The sequence below is a fragment of the Muntiacus reevesi genome, chromosome 18 (genome assembly GCF_963930625.1).
Source record: "Muntiacus reevesi chromosome 18, mMunRee1.1, whole genome shotgun sequence".
Lineage (NCBI taxonomy): Eukaryota > Metazoa > Chordata > Mammalia > Artiodactyla > Cervidae > Muntiacus > Muntiacus reevesi.
The window spans coordinates 14267453-14286389 of record NC_089266.1 but is presented as its reverse complement, the minus strand read 5'-3'; the positions used below and the strand labels follow the sequence as shown (position 1 = coordinate 14286389).

At 45.5% G+C, this 18937-nt stretch overlaps 1 protein-coding gene and 2 non-coding genes across 3 annotated transcripts in view; 2 read left to right on the top strand and 1 right to left on the bottom strand.

Annotated features, from left to right (window-relative positions):
• The first annotated feature begins 3383 nt into the window (after window positions 1-3383).
• On the top strand, window positions 3384-3453 carry LOC136150431 (small nucleolar RNA SNORD104). The gene has a single exon (XR_010659856.1). It is a non-coding gene; the product is annotated as a small nucleolar RNA SNORD104 (small nucleolar RNA).
• Window positions 3454-3650: 197 nt separating this feature from the next.
• Window positions 3651-3783, top strand: LOC136150459 (small nucleolar RNA SNORA76). The gene has a single exon (XR_010659879.1). It is a non-coding gene; the product is annotated as a small nucleolar RNA SNORA76 (small nucleolar RNA).
• Window positions 3784-5400: 1617 nt separating this feature from the next.
• The window catches only part of TEX2 (testis expressed 2), a 108412-nt gene continuing 94875 nt past the window's right edge, over window positions 5401-18937 (bottom strand). The window contains exons 9-12 of the mRNA XM_065908689.1: window positions 13912-14037; window positions 12229-12438; window positions 8680-8800; window positions 5401-7047 (exon numbers count right to left, since the gene is read on the bottom strand). Of these exons, the coding sequence (XP_065764761.1) occupies window positions 6925-7047; window positions 8680-8800; window positions 12229-12438; window positions 13912-14037 (580 nt within the window). The 3' untranslated portion in view covers window positions 5401-6924. The remainder of the gene's footprint in view (window positions 7048-8679; window positions 8801-12228; window positions 12439-13911; window positions 14038-18937) is intronic.

Here is an 18937-nt window from a genome sequence, read left to right as displayed (position 1 = left end):
TCCAGTCCCATCACTTCAAGGCAAATAGATGGAGAAACAGTGGAAACAGTGGCAGACTTTATATTTTTGGCCTCCAAAATCACTGCACATAGTGATTGCAGCCATGAAATTAAAAAATGCTTACTCCTTGGAAGAAAAGTTATGACCAACCTAGACAGCATACTAAAAAGCAGAGACATTACTTTGCCAACAAAAGTCTATCTAGTTAAGGCTGTTGTTTTTCCATTAGTCATGTATGGATGTGAGAGTTGGACTATAAAGAAAGCTGAGCGCCAAATTGATTGGTGCTTTTGAATTGATGCTTTTGAACTGTGATGTTGGAGAAGACTCTTGAGAGTCCCTTGAACTGCAAGGAGATCCAACCAGTCCATCCTAAAGGAAATCAGTCCTGAATATTCACTGGAAGGACTGATGTTGAAGTTGAAACTCCAATCCTTTGGCCACCTGATGGGAAGAACTGACTCATTTGAAAATACTCTGATGCTGCAAAAGATTAAAGGCCTGATGAGAAGGGGATGACAGAGGATGAGATGGTTGGATGGTATCACCGACTCAATGGACATGAGTTTGGGTAAACTCTGGGAGTTGGTGATGGACAGGAAGTCCTGGCATGCTGCAGTCCATGGGGTCGCAAAGAGTTGGAGATGACTGAGTGACTGAACCGAACTGCATGGTCTAGTGATTTTCACTACTTTCTTCAATTTAAGTCTGAATCTTGCAGTAAGGAGTTCATGATCTGAGCCACAGTCAGCTCCCAGTCTTATTTTCTCTGACTCTATAGAGCTTTTCCATCTTTTGCTGCAAAGAATATAATCAATCTGATTTTGGTATTGACGATCTGGTGATGTCCATGTATAGAGTCTTCTCTTGGTTGTTGGAAAAGGGTGTTTGCTATGACCAGTGTGTTCTCTTGGCAAAACTCTGTTAGCCTTTGCCCTGCTTCATTTTGTACTCCAAGGCCAAATTTGCCTGTTACTCCAGGTATCTCTTGACTTCCTACTTTTGCATTCCAGTCCCCTATAATGAAAAGGACCTCTTTTTGGGGGTGTTAGTTCTGGAAGGTCTTGTAGGTCTTCATAGAATCATTCAACTTCATGGGCTTTTACCTGGCCCATGGCTGACACTGAAGATTTCATTTTTATACTTACCACATTGGAAAACATATGAGAGCTTCCCTGGTGACTCAAATGGTAAAGAATTTGCCTGTAATGCAGGAGACCCGAGTTCCGTCCCTAGGTCAGGAAGATCCCTTGGAGAAGAGAATGACAATCCACTCCAGTATTCTTGCCTGGGAAATCCCATGGACAGAGGAGCCTGGCAGGCTGCCTGTCAGTATCTGTATATGATAGTGAAAATATATCCATTTCAAGAATCTGTGGAATATTTATAAAAATAGACCATGTTTTAGGTCACAAAGAAAACTAATTAATTTCCCAATGTAGAAACTGTACTACAGAGCAATAAATGTTGAAATTAAAAACAAAAGTTTATTAAACAGCAATGAAAATAATCGTTGTAAAGAAAAAAAATGTTGCCTGCCATTCCAGTTCTACAAGGATCAAGCCATTAGCTGCTGCAGTTGCCCACCACTGACAGGGGACCTGAGAGGAATTCAGGAGCAAGAAAAACAGGAAGCATTCTATGCTTTGGATACTGGCCCCTAGATATTTAAGACACACATCTAAGGAAAAATGTCTACAACCTCCAGATTCTTGCATTTTCCCACATATAGAAAAGCACTAAAATCATTAACTTGAGATGGCTGTTCTTTGTGAACGGCAGTAATCTTTGACGTTTAACTATATTTGTGTGTTGTTTTTTTTTTCCAGCAAAAAATTCATGTATTTCTTGGCTCCTCCCTTACTTCTTGGCAACAATTTCTCAAAGCTCTCTGTCTCCTGGCCTAAAATCCCCAGTAAGACACTGAATAAACTCAGCTCACACATCTTACACTGTGGGTTTTTCTTAAAGTCCACATCATATACAAGTTACAAAACATTCCCCAAAATAATGATTGTTTTGGACCAAAGAATTTAGAAATTTAATTAAAAACTATGTAGAAAATAAGGAAAGTAAGAGTCCTACAAACACAGGTTGAAATGCTTTCATTATTACAGAAAACAATAAACTTTCCTTATTAAGTTGGGAGAAAAAGGAAATTAATTCCCAAGGAAAACATATAAAGGAAGTAATGATAACCAGATTATTGTGCCTGTGTGTTTTCTGTTCCCTCTTCCAGTAAATCAAACCCAGAGTGTGTGAGTGCTCTGTTGTGTCCGACTCTTTGTAACCCCATAGACTATCGTATAGCCTGCCAGGCTCCTGTCCATTGAATTCTCCAGGCAAGAATATTGGAGTGGGTTGCTATTTCCTCTTCCAGGGCATCTTCCCCATCCAGGGATCTAACCAGCATTCTGATTCTTTACCTGGTGAGCTACCTGGGAAGCCCAAATCAAACCCAGATTGCAAGGACATATTCTTACTGTCCACTTGTGATTAATGTGCCTGCCTCACAGTTTGATCTCAGTACTTAGAAGTACTTTCAGCTTTCCCAAAGTTAGACCTCTTCTTTCGGCCTCCGAAGTAGGTTACTTCTATTTTAGCATTTATTAAAGTAATATAATCACATAAGCCTTCCGCATCGCAACAGTACTTCAAACACATGTATTTGTTTACCACTTAGAATGTGTCAGTTGATTGACATTAATGTAATCCTTGTACACCACTGTTATTTTGGATTTCTCTGTTTTTCACAAATCGAGGCTCAGAAAGGCTAAATGATCAAGGTCAAAAAGCGAATTCATCACAAAGTCAGGATTTGGTTGCACATCGACCTGCTTTCAAATGCAAGCTTTTTCTGCCAGAACAGGTTACTTTAAAATCAGGGGCAAGACTAGTTTGTCACCTCAGCTCGTAGCTTAACTTAGCTCGTGGAACAGAATATCTAACAGGTTAGGCATTACTTGCGCCCTACTGTCTGTTAGGTTCCGTTTTGTGTACTATAGAGAGATACACCAGTCACAAGCCGGTGACCTAGGTGAGGAAAGAAATCAGAATTTAGGACACTGCGCGACACAGCCTTTACTTAACGCCCATCTCTATGGTTGGCATGTAACCACTCTATACTCTGGAGGACTCAGCGAACCCGGCCAATCAGTGAGCCAGTTTACAGTCACGTGGCAGGAAGTTTAACTTGCAATTGGTCAATAGTGGTAAGGCCCGCCCTACTACATCCGGTCTGCTTCTTTAAGTAGAAACCAGGCCCATTTCCTTTCCTTTCAGCCGCTGAAGAGGTGGGCAGGTGAGGTGGTGGTTGTTTTGTCCCGGGGCAGGTCTGTACCAGGTCTCGGGAGCCTGGGAATCGGGCGGAGGGCGGGCCGCCTGCGGTGATGACATCCCAAATAAAGCACGTGTTAGACTGCTGACGCGGGTGATGCGAACTGGAGTCTGAGTCGGGCTGCCTCGGCGGCGGGGAAGAGACGGGCCTGAGGGCGCATCGCACTCCTCACCCACCGCTTTTGTTCTTGCAGATGGCTCGGAGAAGGACGTCGGATGTTATTTTACTCCCAGCTTTTCAGTCTTCCCCCGAAGCCCCTCAATAAAACGGTTTGATTCCAGTGCTGGTGTCCGATGTTGTTGTTTGTCGCGACGCGCTGCCTTTGAGCCCCCGCCGCGCCTGCGCGTGGCGCCGGGGGTCAGGCTGCAGCGCCAGAGCACGTGCTCGCGCATAACTGGGGTCGTCTGCCCCAGCGGCGGCGGCCCTTTTAACCGCGAGCGACACGGCCGCCCTGGGCTGCCGGGGCCGGGGCGGTACGGGGGCCTGGGGAAGACGTCGGGGGTCCTGTAGTCTCTGCCTATTTCTTGTGCCTTCCCTGAGTCCGAGTGTCACTTTGATGGGGATCTGTGAGATGCGCAGTTTCATTTAACCGCCATGTGGATGGCCATCTGCAGGGAGAGGAGATGAGAAATAGGCTGTGGCCTTGAACAGTTCAAGGGCCGTGGTGTACTTCACTGGAACTGCCTCCCGGTCTTGGGCTCCATGAGCTTAAAAGAGGCTTACCTGGTGGCTCAGACGGTAAAGCGTCTGTCTGCAATGCAGAAAATCCAGGTTTGATCCCTGGGTTGGGAAGATCCCCTGGAGAAGGAAACGGCCGCCCACTCCAGTACTCTTGCCTGGAAAATCCAAAAGAGCCTGGTAGGCCAAGGTCGCAGAGTCGACCGACTGAGCGACTTCACTTTCTTTGACTCAATAGGGTATGCCTCAGACAGTGTGAACAGCTCACAGTCCCAAGGTTTTTTGCCACAGGGCACAACGATTACACCTACTTGCAGGTGTAATCCGTATTCTGGGTGTTTTAAAAACGTGCACAAAGGGAGAGTTGAGTTTTATCATCCACTGGATGGACATGAGTTTTGAGCAAGCTCTGGGAGTTGGTGATGGACACGAAAGTCTGGCATGCTGCAGTCCTCAGGTGGCAGACGACTGAGCGACTGAAGTTGTATTTGGGGCAAAATAAGGGCTGCAGCCCAGGAAACAGCTCTGAGAACCGCTCCAAAGAAGCAAGTCAGTACAAAAGAGATTTTGGTGAGGGAATGCATGCAACTGAGCACGTTTATTTCTCTAGTTTTCTGCTAGTCTCGTAAAGCTTTTGCTAGTCACAGGGGCAGTTGTCACCATGAGGTTTTCAGTGTCATCTGAAGACCTGTCTACCAGTCCCTGCCTGGAGCACGGAGTGCTTTATTACTGGTCTCCACTTGTAGGGGGTGGGTGTTGAAGGTCACCAGCTGCAGCAACACAGGATTTAATCCTTGGAGAGGTACATGACAAGTGCCAATTTGTAGTTAAAACATAGATGGCAACAGTCTCTGAGGCTTAGCTGAAACGTGCATTGGTTCCCAGGACAAAGCAGCAGGTGTTGAAAGGCAAGTACTCACAAGTGCCATGTCTTAACTGCTTTGTTGCTTAATAATGGAGGTGGCTCCAAGTCAGAGTTAGTAAGCAGTTGGTGTGAACTCAGCCTAGGAGGGCTTTGCAGGTGGTGCTAGTGAAGAGTCCACCTGCCAGTGAAGGAGATCTAAGATGCAGGTTCAATCCCCGGATCAGCAAGATCCCCTGGAGGAAGAAGGCATGGCAACCCACTCCAGTATTCCACCCTGGAGAATTCCATGGACAGAAAAAGGAGCCTGGCAGGCTGCAGTCCATAGGGTTGCAGAGTTGGACATGACCAAAGGATATATCCCATACCAAGGTGTGGTCTATGTTGGATCCTCAACAGAACAAGTCCAGTGATCACTCAAGAAACGAAAGCTGCCATTGGCAGCTGATGGCTCAGATTCTGTGCCACAGTTTATTCTGTTACCTAAACAGGATTAAGTAGAAATAACTTGGATGCTTATCTAGTATTTGACATGAGATATTTATTTGTGAAACAATGCAAGCGATTGTAAATCCCCCACATACTATTTGATTAAGTGCAATAAGGTACAGTCATGTGTAATCTCTTTACACAATAGTGCATCTAGTCCTTTGCCTTAAATTATTGCACAAAAATTATAAGACCAGTGAAGAAGACATGCGGACTGACAGGCAAATTGGCCTACACGATGAGAACAGTACACCAACTGGAATGGTCCAATAATTTAAGTCAAATGTTTTAATGGTGCAATTAAAGTAATCAAAACAGGGTTCAAATATATTCTTTCAATATATTAATTTCTTTAAAGTCATGTTCAGGCAAGGTGCTGCTGCTGTTTAAAAAAACACTATTAGCTTTGTCCACAGATGTAGTTGTCAAAAGTCACCCAAGGTAAGTCTGATGTTGAATGCAGCTTTAAACAATTAAAAATTTGTATTTTGAGTGTACTTCTCAAAGCAAATTATACAGTTGAGAGCCCTGAAACTTGTAAACTAAACATTCTGACACAAGTGCACAAAATAAAAGTTGGCAACGTTAAATGTCACGTTAATTTTGAGATCTGTAGTGTTTGATGTTGAGCGAACTTTTGGTCTTGACTCAAGATGATAAGAGAGCAGTCCTGTTTTGGCCATCAGAAAAGGAAACTGCCCACAAAACATCCCTAGCCAATTAGGTTAACAAGGCATTTAAGATGCCTATTTAAAGCTTCCCAGAGCACAGAGGAAGTGCCAGGTGGATGGACGGTGGCTCTGGCTTCCTGGCCCCACCCCAATCCAGTCTTGTGCAGTGTTTGACATTTTCACATATGCTTGGGTCTCAGGAAAACAGGATCAGTTAGAAACCAGGTGATGGTACCTTGTTGATAGAAGGCATGGGATGGTTTGATCTCATGGCTTTGCCTAATGTACACATAAATCCCACCATTCTCGCCCCAGCTGATAGTGTGTTAAGAGCTGTATGTTCTATGGCTACTTGCTTCCAAAACACACAATTTAATAAGAGTAAGTTGCTACGCACATCTCTTTATCACCAAAGACATAGTTGACAAAATTCCACTCCCCACTCTCCACACATGGAACCACATTGATGTTCTCTGGGGCTGCCTCACACAAACTGGAGAAGTGAGAAAATGTTCTACTGCACTGGCTGCCTGAGCAAGAACCTTGGAGGCATCGAGGAGGCAAAGGGAAGCCTTCCAGCTGTGCAGCTTCGCTCTTAATGTGCTCTTTTGCTACAACAAAACCTGGTAGACTTAGAAAAGCCAGGATGGGAGTCACCAGTAATCTCTGGATCCACTGGGATGATCCTTCCAGTTTTCCTTTGCTGAGGCAAAGCTTTGCAGCAGGCAGTCTGGACCCCAGTCTCGACGCCTCAGGGTGGGACCGGCACCGGCAGGCAGAGGGCCGAGCGTTGGCCCAAGGAAAGGCCTGTGCTACAGCCCAGATGGCAGCCGAGAACCCCACACTGAGCCTATCTCCTAGTGCTGGGAACACCAGGACTGCACCCATCACAGCTGATCAGCGGCCTCCACAGGCGGCTCTTTCAGGAGGCTGGAAGTGGAGCGAGGATCCATGGCCGAGTGCATGATGGGGATATAAACATCATCCATGTTTGGCATGACAAAAACTTTCTGCAGAAAGAAGGGAGAGACATGGAACAAGGCTCTGTTCTCTGGGAGTTGCCCTACTGTGTTCTGATAAGAATTTTAGGCTTTAGACAAGTTTTTAAAATACATATGAAACAACTTTTCTTACACATTCCACAGTCATTCCAAATATCATTCCTCTATGACATTCAGAAAGCCTTGAGGAATCAACACCAGTGCGTGAACATGAGAACCCAATAGACTGTGAGGCAGAAGCAACTTCTGAGTTCACGTACATATAATAAAATTACTCGAGTTGATAAATAACATTACGAAAATTGGCATAAGCTGCCCACAGGATTCCAAACTACTATATCCAGAACACATGTTCTAAGTAAATTTTATCCTAGCACTTAAAATCCTAGCAACAAAAATATAAGTTGATTTTTCCCCCCAAACCAGAACCAGTTAAAGCTGCTTAGAAAAGAAATCCTACTATCATGAACACCCAAAGGATAATCAGTGATTGACAGTAATGGTGCTTTGCCTATTTATAAACTAATCTTATGTAAGTGAATTTTGGCAATGTATTCAATTTCAGCAATGCTTTCTTCCAAAAGCAAAAACAAAAACATGTGGCCTTGGGAGAATGCAGTTACCCTTCAACTTCCCAACTTGCCTCGAAATTACCATGCACCAAAGTCTGCCCCCTAAAAGGGGTGACCCTTCTACCCCAACACTCTTAAAAGAGATGACCCACCCAAATTCCTCACATAGGAAAAAGGAAAAGAACTAAAGGCATGAGGTTGTTTTTCCCCTAACTAGGTTCAAAGTGCTTTTTCTTTTGGAGATAAAGCTTTCCATAAAGTGGTTGTTATATTTACAGATATAGCTTTTAAATAATATAGTTTTTAAATAATAAAAAGTATAATTTTAAAGGCAATGACTGAAAAGCTACTACTGCAAACGTAATATGCGTTTTCTTCAGAAGGTGAAATTCATTATAAAGTAAATAGTCTGTTAATCCATAAAACCTTAAAAGTCAACTATGCCTCAAAAACCTGATAAAAATTTAATAGAAACAGCTCATTGCAAGGCCTCAGCTACACTGCTATTTCCTGTGGTGGAAGAATGCAGAGACAGGCTTGGAGAATGCACTCTGGTTGAGTCAACTCCAGGACTACCCAAGAAGATTCACAGGGTAGGGACAGGCCTGATTCATCTTTGGACTCCCAAAGCAGGTGGCAGCTGCACATAGAATGTTTGTAGACAGGTAAGATGGATACCACACAAGCGCAGGAATGACTTCCCTGACCACGGCCCAGGTGCTACTCACTGGCCAATTCCAGGCCCCACCTAGGGAAAAAGTCCAAAGATGGCCCCAGCAGATGGATGACTTACCCCACTGGGACATGACAGTCATTTTGCTCTTTGACCCCAAAGTTTTGAGTTTCCTCTGAAGACTATGTAACAGGGTGTGGACGAGTTACAGGGTTTCTAAAACTAAACGTGAAATTTCATGCCTGTTTGATCACATGGGTACTTTCCCCAGATGAGGGTCCATAGCTTTCATCAGATTTTCCAAGAAGGATCCTGACCCATGTGAAGTTCAGAACCTCTGTTCTGCCTAGAGTCTTTAGACTCAGCATGAAATACTAGACGACACTGCAGGTATACCTGAAACTCTTGTTCCAGTTTCTTCTCTATCCAGTCTGTCACATGAACTAAAGTCACTTCTCTCTCTCCAAGTTTTGGCCGAGCTTTCAGCTCGATATATGGTGGCTTCCGGAAACCATACCTTTTAAAAGAAGACAATAACCACATTTAGAAGCAAAGAAAAGAAGCGGATGGTACCCAGAGTAAACATTCTTCATTTACACAAAGGCTTTATCAGTACTTGAAAATGTTTTCTTCTTCTGAAAATCCCTTCTAAAAAACAAATACTTCACTGCAACAGGTATGAATTGTGAACTCCCTGTGTCCCTGGACCCAGGGCTGTGATGACTGGGGAACAGTTCTGACAAACCAAGACAGCCAGGAAACACCACTGGAAAAGTCTATGACCTGGGCACTGTTTCTGGTTTTCGTTTTTCCTAAAATGGCGAGGATATTTTTTGTTTCTATTTTTATGAGAGTACGATACGTCTGTTACAAAACCCCAAATATAAAAGTGTATAAGGCAGGAAATAACACTGTCTCTCTCTGGATCTAGTAACCAAGATAGGACCACTGAGAGAAACGATCAATTTCCCCCACACTCCTAATATGCATACACGAACAGAGAACCTTCTGTAACCTGCTTTTTCATTCCACACTCCACACTATGATTATTAGAGCTTCTCAGTGGAGACAACTGGCGCTCAGAACTGTTGGTAAGGTATCCAGTCAAGAGACTGTGTGCTCTCAAACTAAAAACTTCTCTCCATTATGGACCAACGTTTTAAAACATCCAGGTACACCTTGGAGATATGTGGGCTCAGTTCCAGACTGCTGCACTAAAGCTAACATTGCAATAGAGTCATGTGAATTTTTTGTTTCCCAGTGCATATAAAAGTTATATTTACACTATGTTGTGCACTATTAGGTGTGCAAAAGTATATACCTCAATCAAAAAATACTCCATTGCTTAAAAAAAAAATGGTAACCATTATCTGACGACACAGGGCTGCCACAAACTTTTAATCTGTAAGAAATGCACTATGGGCAAGTGCAAGAAAGCAAAGCATAGTCAGACAAGGTTTGCCCATACAATAAAAATGGCAAGTTGCTATAAGTATTCTAAACACTCTGAATATGTATAGTTATCTTTGTGGATTAGTAAGAATAGTTCAGCACTCAACCATGCACTGGGTAGCACTAGGCTGTGCATGCTAAGTCGCTTCAGTCATGTCCAATTTTTTGCGACCCCATGGACTATCGCCCGCCAGGCTCCTGTGTCCATGGGATTTTCCAGGCAAGAATACTGGAGTGGGTTGCCATTTTCTCCTCCAGGGAATCTTCCTGACCCAGGGTTCGAACCGGCATCTTTTAAGTCTCCTGCATTGCAGGCAGATTCTTTACCACTGAGCTACTAGGCTAGAGGCCTCTAATTTTAATTACCATTGAGCAGTGGTGTTTGTAACTCCTAAGTCAAAGCTTGGGAGTAAAAAGAAGATATCTATTAACTCTTACTATTAAAAAAAATTTTTTTTTAAATAAATTTTTTTTTTATTAAGCTGTACAGTAAGGTATTATCTGGTTATTTTTGAATGGTAAAGTTATCAGTTCTTATTTTTTGTTGTTGTTGTTTTCATGTTCTTCCAGTGAAAATATTACTTTTTAAAAAGAAAATCCTAAATATTATTTTAAAGTTTTTACTAGGAAAACACCAATATCATCATTAAATGATCAGCCCATTAAACAACCCTTTTGTAATCATTTTTACAAATCCTTCTGAACACCAAGGATGTGCAGCAACATGCTGGTTTCACAGAGGTACCTTTTTCACAGGGGCTGCCCTGGTGGGTCAGAGGTAAAGAATCCGCCTGCCAATGCAGGAGACTCAGGTTCAGTCCCCGGGTTGGGAAGATCCCCTGGAGAAGGAAACAGCAATCCACTCCAGTATTCTTGCCTGGGAAATCCCATGGACAGAGGATCCTGGCGGGCTGCAGTCCATGGGCTCGCAAAAGAGTCAGACATGACTTAACAACTAAACAACAACAATCTTTTTCATATGAATGTAGCTTATGGCACAATGAGGTCTTTTATGTGATCGCTATATACCCTTATGCACATTCATAGGTCTTACTTGCCATCTTAAAATTGAGATTTAGAAATAGTTGTTTTCTTCTGCTGGGATCATGAATAATTTTCTTCAGTGATTCTCGGTCCTGGCTTAGTCTCCCAACCCCGGAATCATGGGGGCTGGGCTTGGCTGGGACTTTAACAAGTCCCCAGGTGACTGCGACATGCAGGTAGGGTTAAAACCCACTGGTTCATTCAAATGACAACTCTTTGGGTCACCCTTCTCGGTAGCTCAGCTGGGAGAGAATCTACCTACAATGCAGGAGACCATGGTTTGATTTCTGGGTCAGGAAGATCTGCTGGAGAAGGGATAGCCTACCCACTCCAGTATTCTTGGGCTTCCCTGGTGGCTAAGCTGGTAAAGAATCCACCCGCAATGCAGGAGACCTGGGTTTGATCCCTGGGTTGGGAAGATCCCCAGGAGAAAGGAAAGGCTAACTCACTCTAGTATTCTGGCCTGGAGAATTCCAGGGTCACAAAGAGTTGGACACGACTGAGGGACTTTCACAATCTACCAGTTACCAAGCACACATCCTGCCTCCTCAATGTGCAGGTCTGACCTGGGGAAGTCTTTCCTCACCACCCAGGACTCTGTTGGATGTGTGATCCCCATCTGTAAAGTGGGGCATAATGGTAGCCCTGTCTCCACAGGACGCTGTGAGGACTGGCCCGGCAGAGAATGAGGGTTCTACAAATCGCAGCTCTTCTTCCCGGTGGAAAGGGCTGGCTTGAGAGAGAAGGAAGACCTAGAAACAGCTCATCCCACAAACTTCACCTGTTGACTTCAACTCTTCCTAAGTGTGAAGATGAGTATTTTTTTGTTTGTTTTTATTTTTGGTTGCACCATGCAGCATATGGGATCTCAATACTTCAACCAGGGATTGAATCCATGCCCCCTGTAGTGGAAGCCCAGAGTCTTAACTACTGGGCCGTCAGGGACATTTGAAAGACGAGTCTTTCTCACCATTTTTAAAAAATCTGAATTAATATTTCATAGCATAATACCACATATGCACGCTTAGTTGCTGTCGTGTCTGACTCTTTGCGACCCCATGGACGGTAGCCCTCCAGGCTCCTCTGTCCATGGAATTCTCCAGGCAAGAATACCAGAGTGGGTTACCATTTCCTCCTCCAGGGGATGTTCCCAACCCAGGGATCGAACACCAGTCTCCTGTGTCTCCTACAGCGGCAGGCAGATCCTTTACCACTGTACCACCTGGGAAGCCCTGAAGGTATATCTTTATATGTGAATTAACCACTCACAGAAGAAAAGCAGAATCAGATTTACAACTAACTTTAAGGTTCCAAGAAAAACGTTTGAAAGTGCTTCCTCCCAGGAAGAAGGTACTTTCCATAATGTCACGGGTCAGTAAACTATGATTTTTATGATCATGCTCAAGGGGAAATCACTGGCTGACCCCAAGCGGCCTTCAACATACGAACCATATTCGATCAGTCGCAGGAGGTGGAATGTTGACTGCCAAGGTTCCTCTACATTCTTGTACTTCTACAGTTAGCAGTAGGGGTGTATTGGAGACTTCTTCAATCTTCTTTTTAATGAATTCTGTCTCTGTTGCTTTTTGGAAATATTTTGACTTGGTAATTTTATCAACAAACCTCATGATCTTGCTTGTTCTATGACCTCCAACATACCTTTAAGTGAGAGAGACAGGCAAGCGTTAGTGTCGGCGTTGTTCCTTCATAAACAGAAACTTGGTGGCTCTGTGTTCACTTGATTTTAGACCAGAGATTCTCAACAGCAGCGCCAATGACACTGTGGACTGGGAGATTCTTTGCTGCGGATGCCCCTCTGTATGAGATGTTTAGCAGTATCCCAGGCCTGGGCTGCCTTCATGTCAACAGCACATCTCCCAGCAGTTAAGACAATAAAGTGTCTTTGGACATTGCTAAATGTCCCCTAGGGGGAACAAAAGAACCCCTAGGTGAGAACTACTACTTCAGATAAGGTGTAGACATCAGATGGAGCCTAGTCTTGATGATGGAGAGTCAGGGCAAGTTCCCACAGTGCAGGCAGGGAATGCATCTCAGCTGCTCTCCTTAATAACCTTCAAATAGGGAATACAAATCTTAGAAAAAAGATTCCTGTGCCCTCTTAGAAAAAAATCTCACCGTCTCTATATAGCACATAAGACAACAGGGCCACAAAATACAGTAAAACATCTGCCTTTCGGATAGTGTCACACTAACTTTGAGCAGCAATTACTTGTCAAAGAGTTTTAGGAGCATCTAAAGAGAATAGCTACATCAAGATCATGTGCCAGCAGGCCAGGAAAGTAAGCTTCTGTATCAGACCACATCTACCTATGACTGCCCTAGGAAGAGAGGATATTTGTTTCTTAAAATCCCCCGCAGATCTAAGATTCAGGAATAGTACATGTTTGTGTGTAGGGAAAAGCCATTATTCTAAAGGTCAGGTGGGGAATTTAAATAGTGCACGCAAACTTTAGTGCCAACTCCTCAAACGTCTAGATTCTTTTTGTCTTCTGTAGGATTTCAAAAGTGAACAGGATGATGTTTTCTTACAAATGCTTCTGAATCACTTGGTTTCTTTATCGTTTCAGTTTCTTTGCTCACTGTAAATAATTAAAAGATCCTTACAGAGAGGCAGCCTAAGCACCACAGTCCAAGTAACAGGCAAAAGAAGCCCCCAAAATGAAGTTCATGATCGAAAAGGTCATCTAAGTGATCCACGTTTTCAAAATTCACCAAAGAAATCACTAGAATGTTTCAACTTTGTAGGCACTATAAGACGATCACTGGAGGCACGTGACCCGTAAGAAGGGAAGTAATGATCCCCACCGACACCAGGGGGAGCTGTTGTGCAATTTATGGTCCTTGTGTTAAACATCCCTTCCATTCTCTTATCTACTCCAATGGCCTGAGAAAACCATTTTGGTCTAAACTCTCTTAATAAGAGAAAACTATTTGGGTGTTTTTGATTTGGGGTCTGGAATTTTAAGCCACTGGCTTTGAATTATTAATGCAAAAACCATTCACTCAAAGTGAAGGAGGAAGTAAAATCAGAGAGGGAAAAGGCGGTGCAAAGCTCACGCCCAACTTAAGGCCCTGAGCCCCGGGGAGACCCCAGAAGCTGGATCTACTCACCCCTCAGCCCCCGGGAGGAGAGGTTTGTCTCCGGCGCTGGGCTCTGGTGCGTCGTCTTCGTCGGAGGAGCCAGCACTGGAGGACTCCTCGTCGCTGTCGGCCAGACAGAAGGCCCTGGGCCTGCAACTGATCAAGGCAGAGTCACCAGGCTGCCCGCCCAGCGCAGGCTCTGCTTAGGAAGAGCACGCGCTCCACCGCCGCCATGGCTATGGTGGCAGCACTCCCCGCCCCCCGTCACCCGGACAGAAGAGGCCTAATCCCAGAATCCCGGATGGGCCTGGTCCCCTGGGAGACTCTTCAGCGCCCAGTCCCCGGCAGAACCCCAGAGGGCTTGCGCCGGGAGGGTTGGATTCTGCGCATGCGTCAGAAAGACAGGTGGTCAGAGTATGATGCGGTCCACACAAAATGCAGTGATCTCGTCCACACAAAATGCAGTGATCTCGTCAACAGTGCAGCGCAGTCAATGGGAGGTGAGTGGAAAGAATGAAGATTGCATGGGTGACGGGACAACTCATGTTGGTGACATGACCACTTCATGGATGACAAGGATGTTCAAGCAAGTCCTCTAACACTGGCTGAGTTAAAAAAATTTGTGCTTTCTGGCTTAGTCATCTCCAAGTTAGTTTTGGCTCGAGACTGCTTCCTTGTGAAATTACATACCCCCACTCCTGCCCCAGCTCCTGAAGGTCACAGAAAAAGCCAACAACCAGAGGTACAAATCTCAAGGGATTCCAGGAGGCAACTGACATGGGAAGCCAGGAATCTTTCAGGAGAAGTACTAGTTTAAAACTTTTTAAAATGAAGTAATAAAAAGCTTCACCAGAGAGCAATGTTCCTCATGAATCTTTCCAGGGTGGCTTCTCAGTTTCCAGAGGCCTGGAGGGTCTGGATCACCAGCAGTGGCGAGTCATCAGGTTCCCCACTGAGGGCACTGGGGGTTCCTGGCTGAGCTCTGGGCCCACAAAAGGCAGCTTCCTCCCTGAAGGGAGGCTTTACTTCAGAGAGGCAGAGAGGCAGAAGGCAGGGCCCATCTCAGGCTCAGAGACTTGATGGGGACAAAATGAACAAGGGGCAGAATTGTCTCTGAACACTGTTACGCTATCAGTGGTCACTAAGCAGAGCGTCGGTCTTGTAATTTTGAGAAGGACAAAATCACCAGAGCAGGGGAAGGCATCCCAGCTTAGGTCCCACCTCCTGCACTCGAAACCCTCTGGGGTCTTCCTCAGATGCTGTCCTTGGCCACCAGAAGCCCACAGGGGTGGTCATCTCTTGGCCAACAAGGGCCAAGGGCACCCAGGGGCAGAGCACACCTGCCAGTGTGGCCTTGAAGGCCCAGCTGAGGTCCCGGCATGGGGAGGAGGGCACTGAAATCTCCGCCCTGAAACAGGAGCCCGGCTGTAAGAGGACCTCCCTGGCAGGACACCCGGATCCTCCTCAACCCTGCTCTGAAACATTAGAGCCCGCACTCTAGCCAACGGGCTTGAGTGTGACGTTGAGAAGAAACTCCCTCTGCAGACACAAAGGCCTCTTGTCCCCGGCCTCGGGGACAGCACCTGACTCCTCCTCCTTCCATCAGAGGCCGCTCAGTCCAGGAAATGCTCATGTGTGTCCGCTGGTCACAAAACCATCTCAGCCCTTTCAAGAGTTGGGCGGCCCTCACAGAGTTCTTCTTTTATATAAAAGGCAAAATATGATTCCTAAGAAAGCTTACACTGGGGCTTGGGATAAAGAAAGTCAGGGAAGTAAATCCCCAAAGATAATACGACCTTTCTCAGAAACCTATCTTACTTCTCAGGAACATGACGGCGCCCCCTGGTTCAGACCGCGTGCTGCCAGGTACGGAATCTACACAGCACCACAGGCTGCCTCGGTGTCCTGGACCGCAGTGAAGCCTGCAGGGACACTGGCCCCTCCTGTCCCCACTGGTGTTTGTCATCTGGCAGCCTCCTGACCTGAGGCAGAAGATGCCAAAAGCTGAGCACTGCAGTGAGCTCTCGGGTTCCTGAATTAACCCTCCGCACGATAGAGAACGGGACAAATTTTGTGGCTTAAAGTTAATAATTTAGACAATGCCTTATCAGTTAAAATAGATCAGATGACATGAAATTCTGATTGTGGCTAAATGGTACCTCTTCTCTCTGCCCGGGGAGCTGTATTATGCAGCACCAACACTAATTACAAGTGGGGCTAAATGTTTGGCTGATTCAAGTTTATAACTGAAAATGCATGTTGTGATCTCAGACTTATGATGAATTTCAGAGAAAGACAACCTGCACATTCTTATATATAAGGTATGCGAGTACACCATAAGCCTATTTTTTAAAACACACCTTGGAATTCCAGATGGGAGTCCTATCCTTTCTAACAGTCACCCTAAAGGGCTGATTCCAGTTTCGCTGCCTCTGCTAAAATTCTTTTTGGAAATGTGCTTGGAGTCGGACACGTAGGAAAAGCAAATTACTTTATCACTGATACTCTGTCTTAAACCAAACATTGCTTAGCCTCATAACCACTGGCACCTCTGAGTGATGCCTGGCAATTACTCAAATATCTAAGTCATCTAGAAAAAGTAGGATAATTTGTTATCACTCAGAGTACTTAAAAGAAGGTCACAGACACCAGAGGCAGCTCTACAAAGGAGCTCCAAAGAAAGCTCCAAGTGAAGGTGTACAATTAAACAGCCCAGTGAGGCGACTGCTTGGAGGGAGCCACGCTCTTGACAGTGTTCGTTTTCTTTAACAGAAATTAGGCCCATACATCTGCTACAGATGCGTGTGCAGGTACACCCACAGTCAGACTGAGTCACAGCGTGGATGACAAGGACGGGGTTCCCAGGACATCAGGGCCTCGGGGCGGGGTGGTGGACTTGGATACACTGAGCAGCCTAATTTGGAGGTCGGGGGCCCCCCTACGGGACTTGCACACCAGCCCAGGCTGCCGTGGTAGAGCATGGACAGGCTGTGTGCCTTACAGGGAACGCCGGCCCCAATGTTCATGTAAAGAGAACATTCCTGCTTCCTGACTCATTTCATTTAGGTCCCCTTCAGGCAATTCCTAAAGTTCCAACCGCCCAGCTCACCACCTGAATTCCATTTTGGGCATCTTATGGCCTAAGGTTACTGTAACTACCGTACACAACCAGAAGACTATTGGGGAAATGAAAAGACTAAAGGAAAAATGTATGCAAGTACAAAGTGAACCCACGTTTCAAAGGGACAGGCCTTCACTAGAGTGGAGCAACACAGACTTCTCACCACCAGCCTTGGGGTGATGATGTGAGGACAGGAACAGACTTCCTATGATAAGCAGGACTTCCAGAGAGCTGAGCAGCATCTCCTCGGGGACTTCTCAGGGCACAGTCATTTGCATGCTTGAAGGGGGTCGGACAAAAGCAGTGAGACCAAGCAGAGGCCCTGCCAGAGCAGGACAACAGGGGACAAGCCCCCGGCTGGAAGTGAGCCTTGGACTGGCAGCCACGAGATAAAGGGAGGACGTGGGAGAAAGGCTGCTGCTGGCCCACTCTTCACACTCGCGGCTCTAGGGGGGGCTTCCTGAAGGAAATTAAGGCTCATGTACCAGCCACAGGTGCAGGGACTCTGCCTCTCCTCTGGTACTCAGCCTCAGGGCGATTCCTCAGCTCGTAACTGAGGAGAAGTGATGCGAGGATCACTTCTGGGATTAGGCTCTTAGCTACAGATGGGCTTTTCAGAGGCTCTCGAAGCTCCCAGATATTATGAGCCAAGTGGTGTGTGGGGGGGGGCATTTTTCTGGGGCAAGGATCCAGAACTCTCAGATTCCCACTTGGGTCCTTTTTGCCAAAAAAAAAAAAAAAAAAAAAAAAGAATGGGTAAGGGTTCATTCTTCCAGGCCTTTTTCTCCCAAGGTCAAGTGCTTTGGAATTATATTTGTCTTTGCTTTTAAAATTAAATGACAGCCAACTACACATCAACATAAAATTTAACACCCTCACAGGAAGGCAAAACATACCAGACTCCACTGGGAAAAAAATGGTACTTTAGGTATATATTAAACATTAAATATAATATCATTATATTCTTAAAGCAGAGGATATTTTTCATGAAGTCTAGAGAAGCACTGCCTGCTCAGAAACATGTCCATCCTCTGATCAGCAGAATTTTATGAACTTGAAATTGCTCCAGGAGAGCCGCATGAATAACAGTGAACGTGGGACGCCTCAGCGGCAAGGATCTCAGTGACGCGTCCATGATGGGGCCCCACCTGCCCACAAGACCCCCTTCTTTCTAGTGGAGCCCCAGCAGCTTTGGGCAGCACGGGGCTGTTTCCAGAAAGGGCTCCCTGCACAAATGCTCCTGATTTAAGCCTGCTCTGTCTCGCTTCTGGTTAGTTAGAGCTCATTTTCAAGACCGCTCCTGCCTGCGGTGCTTGGTTTTATTGGCAGCTGTCTGCAGTTCTGCTGTCCTGAGGCTGGCCTGATGGTGCTCAGCGGGGCATGGCGCTGGGGAGGGGACAGAGGCTGGGTTTGACTCGAGGGCTGGATCAGGACCCCAGCGATCCAATCAAGGAAAGCCTCTTAAGTGCTCCTGATCTCAATCCTCTCAGGTCTACAAACGGGGCCTTTATGTCAGGGGACGTGATGAAAGGACAAGCTTCCTTGTGGTTGTCACATGGGTCCACATGAGACTCAACACTGATGGGGGGATGAAAAGCTACACGGAGGGCTGATCAATAGCACTCACCGGAAAACATAATCCACAGATTGCCGAATCCAAACACATTTTAACAAACAGTAGAAAGGTGAAAGGAAAATAGCACAGATACAGGTTAGATTGCATACAGCAGCTGAGATTCTCCAGTAATTAAAATATAAACATTTTCGTTAAGTCTCCTTGGACAAATCAGAATCATCTCAGTGAAAGAATGTTCTGGAATGTATGATCCAACTCCCCCCATCTATTGTGCGTCTACCACAAGTGTGAATTACAATCATTAGGGCAGCATCATAACAAAGCCAACACCTAAGAAGAGCTTGTGTCTTATGTCTATA